General features: G+C 37.2%; 4 protein-coding genes across 6 annotated transcripts; 3 read left to right on the forward strand and 1 right to left on the reverse strand.

Annotated features, from left to right (window-relative positions):
• The first annotated feature begins 4,037 nt into the window (after window positions 1-4,037).
• Window positions 4,038-8,214, forward strand: LOC127257375 (agamous-like MADS-box protein AGL11). The gene is made up of 9 exons (XM_051283765.1): window positions 4,038-4,143; window positions 5,157-5,383; window positions 6,523-6,604; window positions 6,786-6,847; window positions 7,106-7,205; window positions 7,318-7,359; window positions 7,460-7,501; window positions 7,595-7,854; window positions 8,005-8,214. The coding sequence occupies exons 2-9, from the start codon at window positions 5,202-5,204 to the stop codon at window positions 8,006-8,008; spliced, it is 774 nt and encodes a 257-aa protein (XP_051139722.1). The 5' UTR covers window positions 4,038-4,143; window positions 5,157-5,201; the 3' UTR covers window positions 8,009-8,214.
• Window positions 8,215-9,983: 1,769 nt separating this feature from the next.
• On the forward strand, window positions 9,984-12,108 carry LOC127257125 (uncharacterized). 2 transcript variants are annotated; one of them, XM_051283446.1, is made up of 6 exons: window positions 9,986-10,292; window positions 10,367-10,465; window positions 10,751-10,792; window positions 10,920-11,049; window positions 11,525-11,626; window positions 11,788-12,108. In XM_051283446.1, the coding sequence occupies exons 1-6, from the start codon at window positions 9,996-9,998 to the stop codon at window positions 11,916-11,918; spliced, it is 801 nt and encodes a 266-aa protein (XP_051139403.1). In that variant the 5' UTR covers window positions 9,986-9,995; the 3' UTR covers window positions 11,919-12,108. The 2 variants fall into 2 exon arrangements, with proteins under 2 accessions (XP_051139404.1, XP_051139403.1); XM_051283447.1 differs by lacking the exon at window positions 10,751-10,792 and having other exon boundaries at window positions 9,984-10,292.
• Window positions 12,109-12,252: 144 nt separating this feature from the next.
• LOC127257122 (putative methylesterase 12, chloroplastic) lies at window positions 12,253-15,595 on the forward strand. The gene is made up of 5 exons (XM_051283438.1): window positions 12,253-13,362; window positions 14,142-14,381; window positions 14,450-14,593; window positions 14,881-15,015; window positions 15,183-15,595. The coding sequence occupies exons 1-5, from the start codon at window positions 13,087-13,089 to the stop codon at window positions 15,453-15,455; spliced, it is 1,068 nt and encodes a 355-aa protein (XP_051139395.1). The 5' UTR covers window positions 12,253-13,086; the 3' UTR covers window positions 15,456-15,595.
• A 164-nt stretch (window positions 15,596-15,759) lies between these two features.
• On the reverse strand, window positions 15,760-18,114 carry LOC127257127 (uncharacterized). Of its 2 annotated transcripts, XM_051283451.1 has the most exons (6): window positions 17,689-18,114; window positions 17,298-17,360; window positions 16,951-17,150; window positions 16,506-16,607; window positions 16,169-16,220; window positions 15,760-16,079 (listed from the first exon to the last, which is right to left on the reverse strand). In XM_051283451.1, exons 3-6 carry the CDS (start codon window positions 17,140-17,142, stop codon window positions 15,961-15,963), a joined length of 465 nt encoding a protein of 154 aa, XP_051139408.1. In that variant the 5' UTR covers window positions 17,143-17,150; window positions 17,298-17,360; window positions 17,689-18,114; the 3' UTR covers window positions 15,760-15,960. The 2 variants fall into 2 exon arrangements, with proteins under 2 accessions (XP_051139408.1, XP_051139407.1); XM_051283450.1 differs by lacking the exon at window positions 17,298-17,360.

Below are 18,114 nucleotides of genomic sequence, written 5' to 3' on the forward strand. Positions count from 1 at the left end.
TATACAAATACAATACAATACAATACAGTGATTAATGTTCCTTCGTTCTTTGGTTGTAGTTAGTACGTACAAGAGTAGAGTAGTGTCTTGTTAATTAATTGATTTACTCTCACTCTCGATCTAGCTACTTGAGTCTTGAGCAGAGCAGCTGCAACATTTAAATGTAATAATTATGTATGTTTGTATATATGAGGCAGGCGGAAGAGTGATGCTTGCTTGGTGGGCAATGGGCAACGGGCATGGCATATATACTTATGAAGAAGCTAAGGTAAATAAGTAAAGCACAGAGAAGAGAAGGAATAATAGTATTGTATTGTATTGTATTGTATCGTATCGTATCGTATCGTATTGGGCTGAGAGAGAAAGGAAAGAGAGAGAGGTGCAGAAGAGCAGTGCAGTTATTGAAAGTGAAGTTTTGAAAGCTATGTCTGGATTCAGCAGTGCAGTAGAGAGAGAGAGAGAGAGAGAGAGAGAGAGAGGAGGACCACAACACACACACATACATACATAAATACATCTGTACAGATGTCGCTCTCGGCTCCCATTTATAGGAAATTACAGTGATGCAAGTAATTCCTTGCCTAGTTGGAATAATAATACTATGAATTATTATTACCATCATATCCATTTATTTATAATAATTATTATTATTATAATTAAAGCAGAGGTTGAGGTTGAGATCTGAGACCAATTAATCAAATTACTTGTTCGTTTTCACATTTCCAAACCCTAGTTCGTGTTCCGATCCGGCATAGGCATACGGGTGGGTCACCTCACCTTTTGAATATTAAAACAACCATATCTCATTCATTCTCAACCTCTGGTGTTGAATATATCACCATCCATCCATCCATCACCTACTTCTACTTCTACTTCATCATCGAATATAATCGCGCGATTGAGATCACTTTACTTATATATGATCCATTGGCCACGAAGAAAAGACAAGTTTTAGATTCCTGAAATTTTAGAGGCCATCGTCTCTGTCTGTCTGTCTGCCTAAATATATATCTACAATTCAACTTGTACATGAATTAATTATATATAATTCCACAAAATTAATGAATTATTTATTTATGCAATAATTTAACAAGTAGAGTCGGTAGTATATCTAAATTCAACAGCTGAATTTCGTTTTAAATATGAGCGTAGAAACACATATATATTGTCGATTTCTCCGAATCAAATGATCAGTACGTACAATGAATTAATGAATCTCAAGGCTCGCTCAAGATTTCTTTAATTTTTCTTATACATGCAATGTACCCATGTATGTATGCACATTTACATTACCATTGGATTAGTTCATGTTTGGAATTGGATGGACAATCGTAATCATTGTGCTGCTAGCCCAGCCTAGCCTAGCCTAGCCTAGCCTAGCCTAGGTAGCTATATATATAATTATTGACAAGCTAAGACAGACATATCTTATTATAATTATATATATATTTCTGTTTTTGAAGTGGCAGGCAGTCCTTACAAATTAAAATGAAGTGTCTCTTAACTCTCAAAGCATCATCATATATAAATCTATGATATTATTATTATATAACATGACCCTCCACTCCAGCAACTTCAAGGGAATATGCATATTTATATACATATTTTTATCATCCTACATACATACATACATACTCACTTGAAATCAAAATATATCTTGCTATTTCTTTCTTTCTTTCTTTGTTTTTTCTTTTAATCCAGGGCGCATGCACAACCAATATATACATACATATATATGTATGTATGTATTCTCGATCTAGTGTTGTCCTTTTTCTAAAACTTCATAAAACGTGTGTCGTACATTTCAATAACTTAATTCCACTTGTACTCAATTATATTAGTTTGTTACAGACGGATCGAGTCTCTTCTCTGGTTGATCATATATATATATATATGAAGTGAGTTTACTCGGAATTGTGGACCTAAAAATGACCCCTTCATCAAACTGCATAAATGATTGTGACATAATCAAATTGTTTGCATTTTCATCTACCTGATTATGTTTTTTTATCTTTTGACCAAGGAATCCTAAGTGGGCCATTATAATTTTTTTAGCTTTTTTCTTGGGAACGATAGCCCTAACTTTCTGTGGTGGAAAATTAGACATATATATATATATATATATTTACTGGTTTCAACTATTTAGAGCATCGCAAAACTACAATTTGTACCATATTATTATTTTGATATTTTAATTTACCCTAACATTTTGCTGAAAATGAATACATGGGTGTATGGATATATATATATATATATATGCATAATATGGGATCAATTGTTGCTTTCCTTTTCACAATGGAAAACTCTCAATTAATTAACGTCCAAACCCTAATTACATATAGTTAATTAATTTCATCGGCTCTTCAAGCCTGTTCTGGTATATATAAATATATATATATATTTCTTGTTCGTAAGGGATAGTCTGGTGGTGATGTAGGCGTTGGACTTGTGACTTTTCTATCGCACCTGGTTTGCAGGGTATTAGATTTGGCCGCGGTTTACCCAGTGCATAAGGGATGGGTGATATGTTGTGGGTATGATAAATGATTCCAAATTAAGATTTAAGCAGTCCAAGCAAGTGCTATAAAGTGTCTGTGGATGAAATTAAAATAAATTGTTTATTAAGTGTAAGAAGAGATATCATGGAAACACTTTAGCCTCTAATATATGTATAAAATATCATTATTAGAAAAAAGAAGATTAATTTTAGTTTATAGAAATTACGATTCTAATTTTATAGTCCATATGCTAGTTAATTAAATATTAATTGCAAGTTAGAAAAACAAGAAGATGAATTTCTCAAGTAAATATTAATTAATTACAAGTAAGAAAAACAATATCTCATCATCAGTAGTGATGAAGTTGCTTTATTCGGTTACATTTAAAAAAGGGAAAGAAAAACACACACCCATCCACTACATAAAACATATTTTATCTCAACAAATTACATTATACACACACATTCCTTTCATTAGGATGCTGAGACTTTATGCTAATTGTTCTCATCATTATATAAAATGCTATAAATAATATAATAAACAATACATATTCTATTGTATATGTATACTGTAAATTTATATTTAATGTATTGTTTGGCATGTAATTATATCCTATACGGTGACATATATATATATATATGTACATTCATCCACAAGGAACACAATTCATTCATTGGATAGGGTAACTGAAGCAATCCCTTTGTATAGTCATATTTCAAACAAATAATTAACAGGCATTTCAACAAGTAATGGGAGAGAGAGAGAGAGAGCTAAAGCTAAGGGTCTCCTCACCCTCCTCTCATGAAGTGCACCAAACCCTAATCATATGCAATTGTGGTCAAAACAATGAAAAATACTTCACTTCACCCCTAATTTATATGATATCGTCATTACTGTGCATACAGTAACTGGAATATATATATATATATACACATACACACATACATCGATGTCTGGGTGTGGTAACATTATCCCTGAACAAATTAAAATGAAATTTTAGTCTAGTAAAATTTGATATATATATATATATATATAATGAATAAAAGGTTAGCTAGCTAGCTAGCTAGTTAGGGGCATTGCTGTTTATGGGAAGCAGAGTGTCACAGCAGTGCTCCTAATAATCACTATCCCAAAAGCTCACGCTTGGTTTAAATCTGGTAAACATGTCATTTTCTTACAGCTCTCTCTCTCTCTCTCTCTCTCTCTCTCAATACGTACATGTATGTATGGGTGTATGTATGTATGCATAGACACACGTATATGCCAAGTCTATACTCCAATGCACTATATGCTGGCTGGGATTAATTAATTCATTAATTAATGTACAAAGAAAGAAAGACGTACATGTAATATATGAGAGAGGGCAGCTAGCTAGCTAGCTAGCTACGGCATAAAATATACACATACATCTACATCTACATCTATATCTATATCTATATGGCTGTGTGTGTATAACATGATATGGTTGATTGAATATATGAGAGAGGTGAGGTGAGGTGAGGTGCCTGTGGCTGGCTGATGAGTTGAAGTATTATTATTATAAAGGCAAACCCCAACCTTTGAAGGGTTTCTTGGGAATTCGTGTTGCTTTCCGGGAAAGGGTTTCTACTCGCCGGAAAATAGCAATCTTTTCCGAAGAAGCCAGGTTCGTGTGTCATACTGAGCGCCCGATCCACTCAAATTAATCAATTCATTTTGGAAACGTCGCCTATTTATTATAGAGCTTAATTTGCCTTGCTTTAATTTGATTTGATTTGATTTTCCAATTTTAATTTTTGTTTTCTTCTCCCCCCCATGCATTTGGGCGCAGTTCCATCTCTAATCTCTTAATGTTTTCAATTTTTAGCTAATTTTCCTATATTCATCCCGCTTGGATCTGCTGCTATTTGCGTCTCTCTCATAAAATCAAATCTTGTTTTTGAACTTTGATCTCAGAAATTTCTCATTTTCGCTTGATTAATTTTTCTGTTTCCTAGTTTTTGTCCTTCTCTGACAGGAAGGTGTCTCTTCCCGATAAAATGCTTCAAAGTTCAAATCCTTTCTTCAATATGAAGAGCTCACCATACTGAAAACAATTATTATAATAATAATTACAGCTGAACTTGTTCTTGTTCGATAGAAGAAGCTCATGGATTCTTTCAGAGCTACCGCAGTTCATCTTTTTTCTGTGATGGATTATTTGGTTTTCAACGACGGTCTCCCAAATTTTACTCTTTTCTTCCCACTGATGTTTTCAAACCCTTGTTTCTTCTCCTCTCAATAAATTTCATCTTGTTTTCAGTTTCTTATCAATTAGAAATCTTCTTTTCCTTCTTCTCCTCCTTCATTTTGTAGACAATCTCACAGCCTTCTTCATGTACTTTCAGTTTTGTGTTTGACAAGTACAGAAATTCGTTTCTCTTATGCAGAATTGTCCAGCCCTATTAATTATTTATAAGTGTCTGCAACTTCCAAACGCGGTGGGAACTTCTTTTTTCTTCTTCCCATGTATGTGCAAAGAATGGTTTTCAGCAGTTGGTTTTCCCATATTTTCTCATTTAAAGACGACAAGCTAAGATCTGAGCAATTATTAATTAGATTATTTGTTGGCGTCGAAGTTATGCCAGATATGACACCAAACATATATATTTCTAACCACCAAAAAATTTCGTTTTGAAGGACTACGCTATATAAGCCAGGAAGATAGGGTTTGGAACTGCCAAGATGGGAAGAGGGAAAATCGAGATCAAGCGGATCGAGAACAACACAAATCGACAGGTAACGTTTTGCAAGAGAAGAAATGGGCTGTTGAAGAAGGCCTATGAGCTCTCAGTTCTGTGTGATGCAGAAGTTGCACTCATTGTCTTCTCCAGCCGAGGCCGTGTCTATGAATATGCCAACAACAAGTAAATCTTCTCCACCTCATTACTGATCCTAATTTCATTCAAATTAATTAAGTTTAATTCTTCTGGATGTCTTATATATAGATATAGATATATAAGCTAGCATAATAATCTCATTATTCATAGCTGTGGATATTAGTATTATATATGTAATGTCAAGCTAGATTGGTAGGATCTGCAGAACATGTTTATGAGAGAAAACTAAAAGATATATATAGTGAAGTTTCATTGAATATCTAAGTGGCTAGTAAAGCTTGCTCTTGGCCTCTGTGTGTGTATTATCCATCTGTGCATACATATATGAATTAATACTGATTACTGCAAAACCTAATTTCTTAGTGGGCTACCTAGGTTAATCTTGATCTTGATTCATTGTTTAGAGAATTTTAAGAGCTAGTACTGACAAATTACAATGTTTAAGGATACATGCATATATGCGAGCATGTGTGTATTTATTTATACATGCCATTTGTGTGTAACATATTAAATGTTTAGAAAAATGTAGTATATGCTAACAGTACGAAAAGTGCCACACACATACAACATATATAGTAAATTAAAGGACCTGTTGCAGCCACACCATATGATGTTAGAATGGACACAGTTATTTAGAACAGCAGTGAAAAGATCAGCAGACTCTGATTCTTTCACAAATTTGTTGCTTGAGACTTGCAGTTGGCTTTGATGTGCGGGTTTCCAATGTTATCCTATTCTGCATTATATAATGCTTCTCAATCTTCAGTTCATGATTTCAAACAGACAGTCCTTCCTTCCCCACCCTACGCTACCCTGCTGCCCCCCCTGTGGCCTTTTTTCAAGACGAGAGTTAAATTTGTTAAACATTCATTTGTGTCTTGGATTCTTTCTATTTCCAATTCTATATAAATAGGATGCCAAAGGTACAAAAGGACTGTATAAAAATATCAAGCAAAATGCGAACTTTTCTTTAGGAAAAAAAAAAAAAAAAAATTGAGATAAAACTTGAAACTGCTGTTTACATACATATATATATATATATATGTCGTGTGTTCGTGTGTGTTGAGGGTGTAAATTTAGGGTTTCTTTTCCGGATGTGATTTGCATGTATGTATCTATAGAGCTGAATTTATGATTATTTAGTTTTATTTATGGATATTGTGCAGCATTAGAACAACCATAGACAGGTACAAAAAGGCTACAGCAGAAAGTTCCAACGCATACACTACCCAAGAGATCAACGCTCAGGTAATAATTATGTAATTAAACACATTGCATGGGCATGGCACCCTATTGATTGTTATATATACATACATATATAGAATTAATAAAGAAGTTGGCAAGAACACTACTTAAGCACATTGCATAAACAAGCTATATATCCTTCGTTTTCAAATAATTAATTAATGGTGGGATATATTGAATGTAGTTTTATCAGCAAGAGTCAAAGAAGCTGCGTCAGCAGATTCAGATGCTCCAGAACTCCAACAGGTAGTCAATATTAATTAATTACTATATTCTTAATTAGCTAGCTAGGTCATATGATATGTATACCAATTGAAGTTAAGAAAGAATATCATTCATTAATTAGTTCATTGAAATGAAATGAAGAGATGGATGGATGTAGTGACGACGTGCTTGTGTTTGTTGGGAGGAAAATCTATAAGTATGGTATCAATAAATAAGTAATTAGTGTGGTCAGGTTTGTATTGTATTGTATTATATTATATGTAGTATATTACAATGCAGGCATCTGATAGGTGAGGGGTTGAGCTCTCTAACTGTGAAGGAGCTGAAGCAGCTGGAGACGAGGCTCGAGAGAGGGATCGCAAGAATCCGGGGCAAGAAGGTATGTGTGTGTGTGTATGTCTCTAAGGAATTCCAATTTAGTCCACCATATCCATGATCGATCATGGTATCTTTTCTTTTAATTCATTGTTTGTGTTTCGTCCTACTGACAGCATGAAATGATACTTGCGGAGACTGAGAACATGCAGAAGAGGGTGATATTCTTAATGATTAAACTGGTTTCATTGATTAGTTGGGCATGAATATAAGTTGCAAATAATACGTATGTATGTATGTAATCATATGGTCGGACAGGAAATTCAGCTGGAGCAGGAAAACGCCTGCCTCCGAGCAAAGGTAATTACTTACTTGATAGAGTTATAAGATGATTAATAATTAATAATTGTACGTATATATGATGTGTGCAATCCCGATGGATGGGAATGTCAGATACAGGAAAGCGAGAAGCTGCAGCAGCTGAGCATGATGCCGGGTGCAGGAGGGGGGCAGGACTTTGCATTTCAGGCTTATTTGGCCCGCAACATGCTCCAACTCAACATGATGGACCACGATCAGGCAGCCGCCGCCGCCGCCGTAGAAGTAGAACAGCACCACCACCACCACCATCATCATCATCATCAGGAAGAAGATCCCTACGCTGTTTCTCACGACAAGAAGCAGCAGCAGCAGCACCACGCACTCCATCTTGGGTATGTCATCTTTAGCTCTCTACACCTACCTACCTGCATGCATGCTAATTAGTTAATGATCGATGTCCGTCCTGGTGATAGATAGGTTTCTCTCTCTCTCTCTCTCTCTCTCTGTTCACCGTGATCGATATCAATATATAACTGTTGCAGATAATCAGTTTGCCGCGCGCCCGCCGTCCCAGAGAAATTAAAGACGACCTATCTATCTATCTATCTATCTATGTCTGCTATATAGCTTGGTAACTAAAGATAATATATGAACATCCTAATTAATTATCTCAACTATTATGATCTACAGATACATATATAGCTAGACGATACATATTAGTGTTTGTTTAACAATTCCCTTAATTCCTAGCATTACTTACTAATTACTGTGGCTGGCTTCTCAAGGGACCCCAAATCCATGCACGCTGTCGTTTATGTTTTATATACATTAACTATACATATTCTGGAGTATTATTTTCTCTATTCTGCATGCCTTCATCTAATTTTTTCAATTCTGCATACCCAATTTGGATCACAACACACACACACACACATCCATTCGTACGTAATTAGCTATACATAGACGATATGTGGATTTGATTGATTGATTGATTGATAGACAACAAGAAAAAACTCAGCCAGGTGACGAGTTGATATGATGATGATGATGATGATGATGCTATGAAAGGAATCAATCCCTCAAGCTCAAAACCCAATGCCAATAATTCTAGCTACAGCTATATGTATATATATATATATATTGATTGGAATCATCAACCTATATTTTACTACTGTGGAGGAGGGGGAGTGATATAACATATCATAGTGGTAATTATATCAATTAATTTATTTGTGCTAGTAACAGCCTTAGCTTACTTAATTTATAACCAGACTCATCTTAATTAATTATAAGTTGATGATTTGTCCAATAATCTTTATATTGGTTAATAACATAAATTCAATGTCTAATATATATGTTTATAAATGTAACAGTGGTAGGGTACTGATTAATATATAATGACATATTGTTTTCTCGTGGAGTCCTTATCTTAATTTAGTGATATTTTGTTAAAAATGACAAAAATATATCATTCAAAATTTAACGTACTTGTACTTTTTTTTAAAAATATATATATATATATATATACTGTCAAATCTAGCTACATCGTACCGTGATTTCAATCAAAATGATGTGATCTAACACAATAATGTAGCTAGCCTAGGCCTAGCCACAACCATAGGAGTATTAATTAAATTGGGCTTACTGTGCGTTTGGTATGAATAAATTACTATTAATTACTCCCTCTGTCTAATTGTTCATTTATTTTTGTCTTTTCTATATAATTTATTTTTTTTCGTTTTTTTGAAATATAATTATATATTTTAATTTAATTTTAAATTTTATAATTTTAAAATTTTAATTAAAGTATAAAATAATTATTTTTATTAATGTACTTTATAATTATTCATTAATTACATTTTATTTAAATTATCGTATTTATCCTAACAAGCAGATATTATACGGGACAGAGGGAAGGGAGTAATATGCAATCTTTATCAAGAGAAAATTAAGTGCGCTATGTTTATTTGGCCGAACGTTATAATATACTATAGCCCTATATGTCTGCGCATTGTCTTTATTTTACAAATTGCGTGTAAATCAAGGTATTTTATTAAAAGAAATCCCATTTAATAACAAGAAGCCCTGCCTTCGATTCCACCAAGTCTCGAAATTGTTAATTAAAAGATCCTCGGGAGAAAGAAAAAAAAAGCCCCACCAATTCTTCGTCAAATCCCAAATTCAATGAAGAAGAAAGCCGAGACGGAAATTCACGCAAATTTCTTAATTATAAATTCGATCTGCAACCTTGATGTATAGCTAATAATGAAATGCTATAGAAATATTCTTGAGATTAATGTTATTATTATTAGTAGTAGTAGTAGTAGTACGCAAGGGAGGGTCTACCACGTGCGTGATTCCATGATTATGGTACGCACTGACACAATAAGCAGCGTATATGCACGTGTAAATTGCAAATTCAGCAGTGTAGTGTAGCCTAGCTATCATTCAACGATTCCGTCCGTGTGTTGACCTGAGCGCTCGTGCCGTGCCGTGAGTGCGTATAAATAAATGGAAAGCAACGTAGAAGGAGATGCCCAAGTCCAACAACGCAACGCATATATACATACATATATCTCCCGCACGCCGTCCAATGGGGAGGGGGAGCCAGATCACCGGGGGCGGGGAGAGGAAGCTCAGGCTGTTGTGCCTCCATGGCTTCCGAACCAGCGGCGAAATCATCAAGAAACAGGTCACCGGAAAATGGCCCGACTCCGTGCTTCAGAAACTAGATCTTGTTTTTGTGGACGCCCCCTTTCCGTCCCAGGGGAAATCCGATGTTGAGGGAATATTCGATCCTCCCTATTACGAGTGGTTCCAATTCAACAAGGTAGGTTTAATTTGATTGAGACCTTCTTCTTCTTGCTTATGCGCTTATGCATGTGTTTTTGGTTCTCTGTTCAGGAATTCACTGAATACCAGAATCTTGATCAGTGTTTGGCTTACATAGAAGATTGCATGATAAAGAACGGCCCATTTGATGGTCTTCTTGGCTTTTCACAGGTTGGATTTATCCTCTCATGAATTAATGATCAGATTTAGGATGCTAGTACCTTTTCTGCTAGTCCAGATTGTTTGATTGATTAAATTTTCAAGTCTGTGTTTTCATAGCATGTTGCTGTATTTTTAAATCAATTTAATCGCTAGCTACTTCCAATATATACCTACCTCTTCTTCCCCTTCACATCACAGGTCATTTATTCATTAGCTGGCTGATCCATTTTTCATTCATAAACTAAATTTAATGTAATGATCTGATTTGGGATTTGTATATGATTTTGAGTGAAGGGGGCAATTTTATCAGCTGGGATTGCTGGATTACAAGCGAATGTAAGTGGCGCTGAAATTATAGTATCCTTGATTGCTGCTGTTGTTGTTGTTGATTGTTGCCTGCAATATTATAGTATGATTTGACATGAGATGGATGATGATTGGACTTGGTGGTGGTGCACTGCAGGGAGTGGCTCTAACTAAGGTACCAAAGATAAAAGTGTTGGTGATAATCGGGGGAGCAAAATTCAGGGCGCCCTCTGTGGTTGAGAAGGCATATTCGTCGCCAATTCGATGCGCTTCTGTGCACTTCTTAGGTAGGTGATAATCCCAATGCAATGCTACTTTCTTGCTGTCCGTTTACTACTTGTCACAATATTTCCTGTGTTGAATGCCTGCCTGCCAAATGCTAGTACTATTAACTACTGGTAATAATAACTCTTGGTCTTGGGTGGTGCTGCTGCTGCTGCTTGTCATTTAATTTCATTGGGTGTCCTAGTCCTAGTCCTAGTCCTTGTGTAGGGGATTGATTGATTAACTGACCTAGTTGCAGCTTCAGATTTTATTTGAAACCAAACAAATTCTATAAATAAATGAATGTCTCTCGGTTCATTAAGCTTTGGGGGGACTCAAGTCGGTCATGTGTGGTGTGACAGACAAGACAAGTGTGGCACAGCATAGCATAGCATAGCATAGCATGGGTAGCAGTAACAATGCTATATTTATATATAAACATCATTTTATCTGTGAGACCTGATACATACATACAATTACAAACAAAATAACAAACAGGAGATCAAGACTTCTTGAAGCAGTATGGCACACAACTCCTAGAATCTTTTGTGGATCCCCTCGTCATTCGGCATCCCAAGGGCCATACAATCCCGCGATTTGGTACGTGATATTGATCCATTACCTGCCTGCTACTTCCACTTTCTTGCATCATCATCATCATCATCATTCATTATCAATATATCATGTGGCATGGAATTATGGAAATTAATTAATCAATTGGATGTTGTTTGTTTGCCTGTCCTGTGTTGTGTGCTGTCCAGACGAGAAGGGGTTGGAGAGCATGCTTGGGTTCATCCAAAGGGTGCAAGCGGATATTCTTGCCCAGGAGAAAGAACAAGAAAAAGAGAAAGAGGAGGAACAACAACAGATGTTTTTGGCAGCAGCAGATTAATTAAATTGTTTCCTACCATTCCATTTTGGAATTTACTACTACTAGTATTTATTTATTTGGTTGTTTAGATGAAGATATGATACGATATGTTTCGACTTTCAAAAGAATATTTGCAGAATTCAATTATGTTTATATAGCAGCAGATTTTGGTGCCCCAAATATCAATTTTGGGAAATGCGCCACGACTGGACGAAGATGTGTAGCTTTTATATGCTGACCCGTTTAATCTATATCTGTCTATCTACCTGTGTCAGGAGGAGGAGGGGGAGGAGGAGGAGATTTCATCAAACGTCACGTCACCCTCACGCCCAAATTACGATTTTATATTTTATTAATAATAATAATGGAGTACTAACATGGTGATGATTAGTGGAGCAAGTAAATAAATTCGAAATAGTACCTGCACAGACCAGACCAGACCAGGCCTGAGTGGTAGTTGGGGTTGGGATTAGGATTATGATTAAGGGCATGGGAGGGAAGGCTCATCAGTACAGTACAGTACAGTACAGCTTGCTTATTGGAAATTAATTACCCTTTGACCGAGAATCCCATCAATCATATTCATACACTCACCAATACCAATACAGATATCGAGCACTGTAGCTAAGCTAGCTCTAACAAACCAGAGGGAGGGGAGGCTCGCTGGCCTGGCTGGCTGGCTGGCTGGCTGGCAGGGTTGAAAATAGAAGACACAAGGGAAGGGCTGGTTCCATAAAAAATTAATTCGATCCTGTTGGAGGAGGAGGAGGATAAGATGAGATGAGCAGCAGAGAGAGAAAACATTTCGTCAAATCAGAGGTGGAATCCATGAGTGAGTATATGTCGCCTCTCCCTCTCTCCCTCTTTTCCTGCTCTGCGTGTGTCTTCAGTGCTTCTTCCATTTGAGGTTAATAGCTGAAGGGTATAAAAATATATACGTTGAAAAGCAGCGCATTAAATTGGTTGCTTACATTTGCAGTTGAGCTGGTTTTGTTGTATTGTGAGTGGTGTTTGTTCCCACACAGCCTTCCTCCTTTTTCTCCATATTTTCGTGCCCACGATTAATAAATTTATTCACATCCTCTGTCTGTAACCACCCACCCCTTCTCCACCACCACCGCCTCTCTCTCCTACACCCCCCAAATCTGATTTGCGACTGAAAATCGAGTCTTTTGTGGGTGAAGTAAAGATGGGGAATAAGTTCATCTGCATGACTAAGAAGGATACCAAGAATGGTGGGATTGGATCAAGGAGTAAAAGGGGCGGTTCAATGTCAAGGAGGAGGACTTCCCTGGAAGAAGAGCTTCTGCACAAACAAGCACTGGCTATGGCAATTCAGCAGCATCAGCTTTCCCAGAGATTTGACAACGGTTCCATGTCTCGGAGGATTGGATCCACCTCCTCCCGCCGCCGCAACACTGGTTTATTAGACCCTTTGCATAGTACCGGTGATAACACCAAACAGGTGGAGTTTTCACACTTTACTTATTTATTTATTTATTGTTTTTTAAATCGATTTCCCTTTCTGATGTTGGTGGTGGTGCCTTTAATTCTTGTGGAGATGGCTTCATCGGTTTTTGTTTTCAACTTGGTGCTTCTGTTGGGATTGCAGAATTGGATCTACAGACGAAAAGGTTGTGGTGGTTAATTATAATTTTTTTTTGCTCTGTATGTGTGTGTGTGGGGTGGGGTGGGGAAAGGTAGGATTGCTGTTTGTTCATTAGTGTTTTAGATAGTGCTGCGACTTGATGAAAAGTGTAATTGAGCTTCATGATGCTGGTGAAAAGGTGAGGAATAAACAAAGTTGTTTAGGGCTTTTTTCTGAAGGAAAGTGAAAAGAAGCTCTTTTTCAGAGACAGTGAGGGGTCCATTTTATGCAAGCAACGAAATGAGCCTTTGTGCAGAGATGGTTGGATTTTGTATTGGCTTTCGTGTGAAGTCAAAGAAGATGAAGCACAAAGAGATAATCCTACACACCACCACACCACCACACACATACGATTCACAATCTCTTGGACTTAGCAGGCTGAAAAGGATTTCTGTAAGCAACGAAACATAGAGAATCCAACAATTCGATTCGACACATGATGAATATGTTGAAAGTTCACCTCAAAGCTGAATTCAGTAAGAAGCACACTTGGATGAGAGTATTGATTACGATGGAGGATCTGTTTCTTTGCTTTTAAATTTATGCAATTACTGTTAAGCTGTCTCTTCTGTTAATGAAGCATTCCTGTTTTATAGTTGCCAGAATTTCTGGAGAGCATCAAAACAAAGAAATTTGTGTTGGTTCACGGCGAAGGATTTGGGGCTTGGTGTTGGTATAAAAGTATTGCTCTACTTGAAGAATCAGGATTACATCCAGTTGCCTTGGATCTAGCTGGATCTGGCATTGACCTAACAGATACGAAAAATATCACAACATTGGCAGAGTATTCGAAACCATTGATTGATTATCTGCAGAAATTACCCGAGGATGACAAGGTAAGGAAATGGTTGGCATTTGTGTAAACTATCTTTCGTGTTTATCTGTCTGATCCTTGTCTCTCCAGGTAATCTTGGTTGGTCATAGTAGCGGAGGAGCTTGCATTTCCTATGCTTTGGAGCAACTCCCTCAAAAGATCTCAAAGGCTGTTTACCTCTGTGCTACTATGATAACTGATGGGCAGAAGCCCTTTGATGTTTTTGACCAAGAGGTGCGTGTACTATTCAGATATTTCTTCTCTTTAGAAAGAATAGATCTTATGGCCATGCCAAGCATATCTTTGATCAATAGACTAAGAAACTGTTTACATTCGACCACATGAGAGTTGCTAGAGAATTATTGGTATCTATTCTGAGAAATGACTCCAATCTGACCTGTCTGCATATGTAAGGAAGGTTGTCCTCTTTTAAAGCCTATACACATCCATCGGGTCTACCCAAATGGGAGCACATATAACCTCTCTTGTTTTTATGTGACAATATTAGTCTCTTGTTGCAGCTTGGTTCTGCAGAACTTTTCTCATCTGATTCTAAATTTCTGGTCTACGGCAATGGGAAGGACAACCCCCCAACAGGATTCATGTTTGAGAAGCAGCATCTGCATGGATTATACTTCAATCAATCTCCGACTAAGGTACCCTGAGAAACTAAACTAAAATGTGCATTGATTTCTACAGCTTGCAGATGTCCTTCCCGTCAATCTTCATATAGGGAGCACCATCGCCCTTCTTTGTATTATTCACAGCCTGCTAATTTTATGGTAATGTTGTTGCTGCTGATGCATTGGTACTTCAATTCCAGGATGTTGCTTTAGCAGCGGTCTCTATGAGACCTTTCCCTCTCGCTCCAATGATGGAGAAACTGTCGCTATCTGAAGAAAAACACGGATCTGGCAGGCGATTCTACATTCAGACGCTTGATGACCATGCGCTGTCGCCAGATGTCCAAGAAAAGCTTGTGAGGGAAAACCCACCGGAAGGAGTCTTCAAGATAAAAGGCAGTGACCATTGCCCTTTCTTCTCAAAGCCTCAGTCATTACATAAAATTTTGCTTGAAATAGCTCAAATTCCCTAGCTAACCAGCAGCATTGCACACCTCTTCTATGAAGATTTCCGGTGAATTATTTGCTGTAGTTAGGATGTATAATATCCTTATGCACTTGGCCGTACAATATACAGAAATTGGGGTAATCTAAGTATTTATTTTATTTGGCAGTTCTATCTTTCACATATCTTTCTGGCACTTCCGTTTGGCCTCATTTGGTTCCTAGGACATCAGTAAAATCTTTGGTGGCTATCTATCTGCCTACAAAAGATGATTAAAAGAAAACAACTGCCGAATGCCCCCCACTTCAGCTACTCTCCACGCTCTTGTAACAAAAGAACAAAGAAGATTGCTTTATTTACACAAAAAACAACTCACAGGGTGTGGGGAACGACTGTACAATGTATTTTTCGATCACATGCATCTGTCATACTACACTTACAATTTACAAATGCTCGAATGGGAATGAATTCTTGTCCTCAAGACCCCCCTTGTGAATCTCAACTTTACAACGAATGCTCTGCAAAGAATCCTGTCAATGTTGAGCACCTCCCTGCCGATCCAGTAAAACTGCTCTATATATAGCAGCAATATGCATGAAGCTTATAAACAAGACAAACATATCATCCATAAAACCAAATATTCCTAGCAGCCCTGCACATGGAGAAATTGTGCTAAGCGTTGGTTGAAATCTACAGACAAAGAAGAGTATAGAAGAAAGAATATTAGAATCTAGACAGCACCATCGGGAATTATATCCAGTGGATAAAGGAAATATGCTGCAGTAGCAAACACCTGCATTGTTGTTGGAACACAAAATCAAATAATCAGCTTGGTACTTCCCATATTTATGTTCCTAAATAGGACTGTAGTCATTTATGGGTTACTTTGCAATGAAATAGTTGAATACATAGTAGTAGGACGTGCCGGAAAAAACTAAATGTCATCACAATTAAGCTAAGAAGAATAAGTGATCATGGCCCTAGAGTGTCCTCAACTAATACAGCGAGCAGGGTGGACAAATATGACAAGAAAGGGTATGATGCTTTGATGAATATGTGAAGGGAATGAAAACTTAACTGCCAAATAAACTCGTGCCCTGATGGCAAGTGGAAGTGATCTGCGGGAATCCATTATGTCTCGCAACAACCGCTTAAGCAGAAATGGAAGCTCTTGCATTCTCTGTAAACAAGAAGATTTATGATGTAATTGTTAAGAGCAAACTTTCTCAGATACGGAAACCATAAAGAACAAGCACATTACCAAAGAAGAAACATGCTTTCATACTTAGCGGCACATTACCAATAGTTACCTGGCGCCCTATGATTTCCTCAGTAAGAGTCCACACTTGAAAAGAAGCATTATAACAGAGACTTAACTTTTCTACTTATGGATGGTAATTCTAATTTTGTTAGATAAAGATGTTCAAAAGGAAAGATGAAAATGCAGACATAGTGCTCTAGCAAATGGCACACAGCCTATACAACCATTAAGGAGCGAATCAGAGTGATTATAACTTAGTAACCTGCATGAGACCACTTGGGAAGCCACTATACAGACGGTTATATCTCTCTATTCTCTCCAAAATATCAGCAACATCAGCCGAATGGTGCTGCCTTGATGATGCTCCACTAGGAACCAGTAAGCTAATCTCCCTTCTGCACAAGGGGCATTTACAAGGGTGAAGAGCATCCCCATGATCCCAAAGTTGTAGCATACAGCTACCTGAAACGAACAGCATATCGCGTATTACAGAACTACCCTAGAGCTAAATAAGAAGATTTCCGTGCTATATGATTTCACATCTTAGAAGGAAATAATTGAAGGGGCAAAAACTCAGCCCTGATTCCTTAATCAAGAAAGCATTTTTACTTGTAATGGCACCAAGTTCTTGAACAAGATAGCAAATGTAAACTCAATGCCTAGCGCCATTATCTGCAAGATGAATGCTATATTAATCTTAACAACCAAAGACCATAATTTATACCAAAAAATACATTTCGTTCGTATAACTTGCAAGATGAGAACACCAAGGATATCCAACAAGTGAAGAACTCTGGGCAACCCAATGGCAATAAATGAAAAAATATACAAACCAAAACCAACAGAAGAACCACAATCTTTCCAATATCTCTAGTCTCATGCAAGTAAATCACCATTAAGAATCTACAATCATAAATCATCTTTCAGAAAAAGGTCACTGATTTCAAATGCACAGCACACAGAATTCCGCCACCCGAATGATCATAGCGTGAGTACGTACCGCAGAACCAATGGCTGCAATTAGCTTGGCATGGAATTCGAAAATTGTTATGGCATATGGAACAGACATCAATCTCCGGTGGCCCATCCATTTTCTCCCAATCAAGAACCCAGTGAATTTCGCTTATTTTCCGTTTCTCAACGGATCAACTGCTACTGTACCATTATAACTAGGGGCTGGGATTTTGGGTTCCGACCCTCGCCCCTCGAGTTACATACTCGACAAGGTTTGGAATTGGATGCGCTGCCAACGCCTTGGGGCTTAGCGAGACAATTTAATGAATTTCAGGGGGGGTGTGTAGCACCATTTAGATATATATGGTGGAGTTTGCGGAAAATAACTACACATAGAAGGGCCACATTGCAAATTCGTTAAGAGGAAGGAAGTTGAAGAGTCGCACGGCATCGTTAAACTGTAGTAGGCTGG

Source organism: Andrographis paniculata, unplaced genomic scaffold (assembly GCF_009805555.1).
Source record: "Andrographis paniculata isolate CXL003 unplaced genomic scaffold, ASM980555v1 Contig57END, whole genome shotgun sequence".
NCBI lineage: Eukaryota > Viridiplantae > Streptophyta > Magnoliopsida > Lamiales > Acanthaceae > Andrographis > Andrographis paniculata.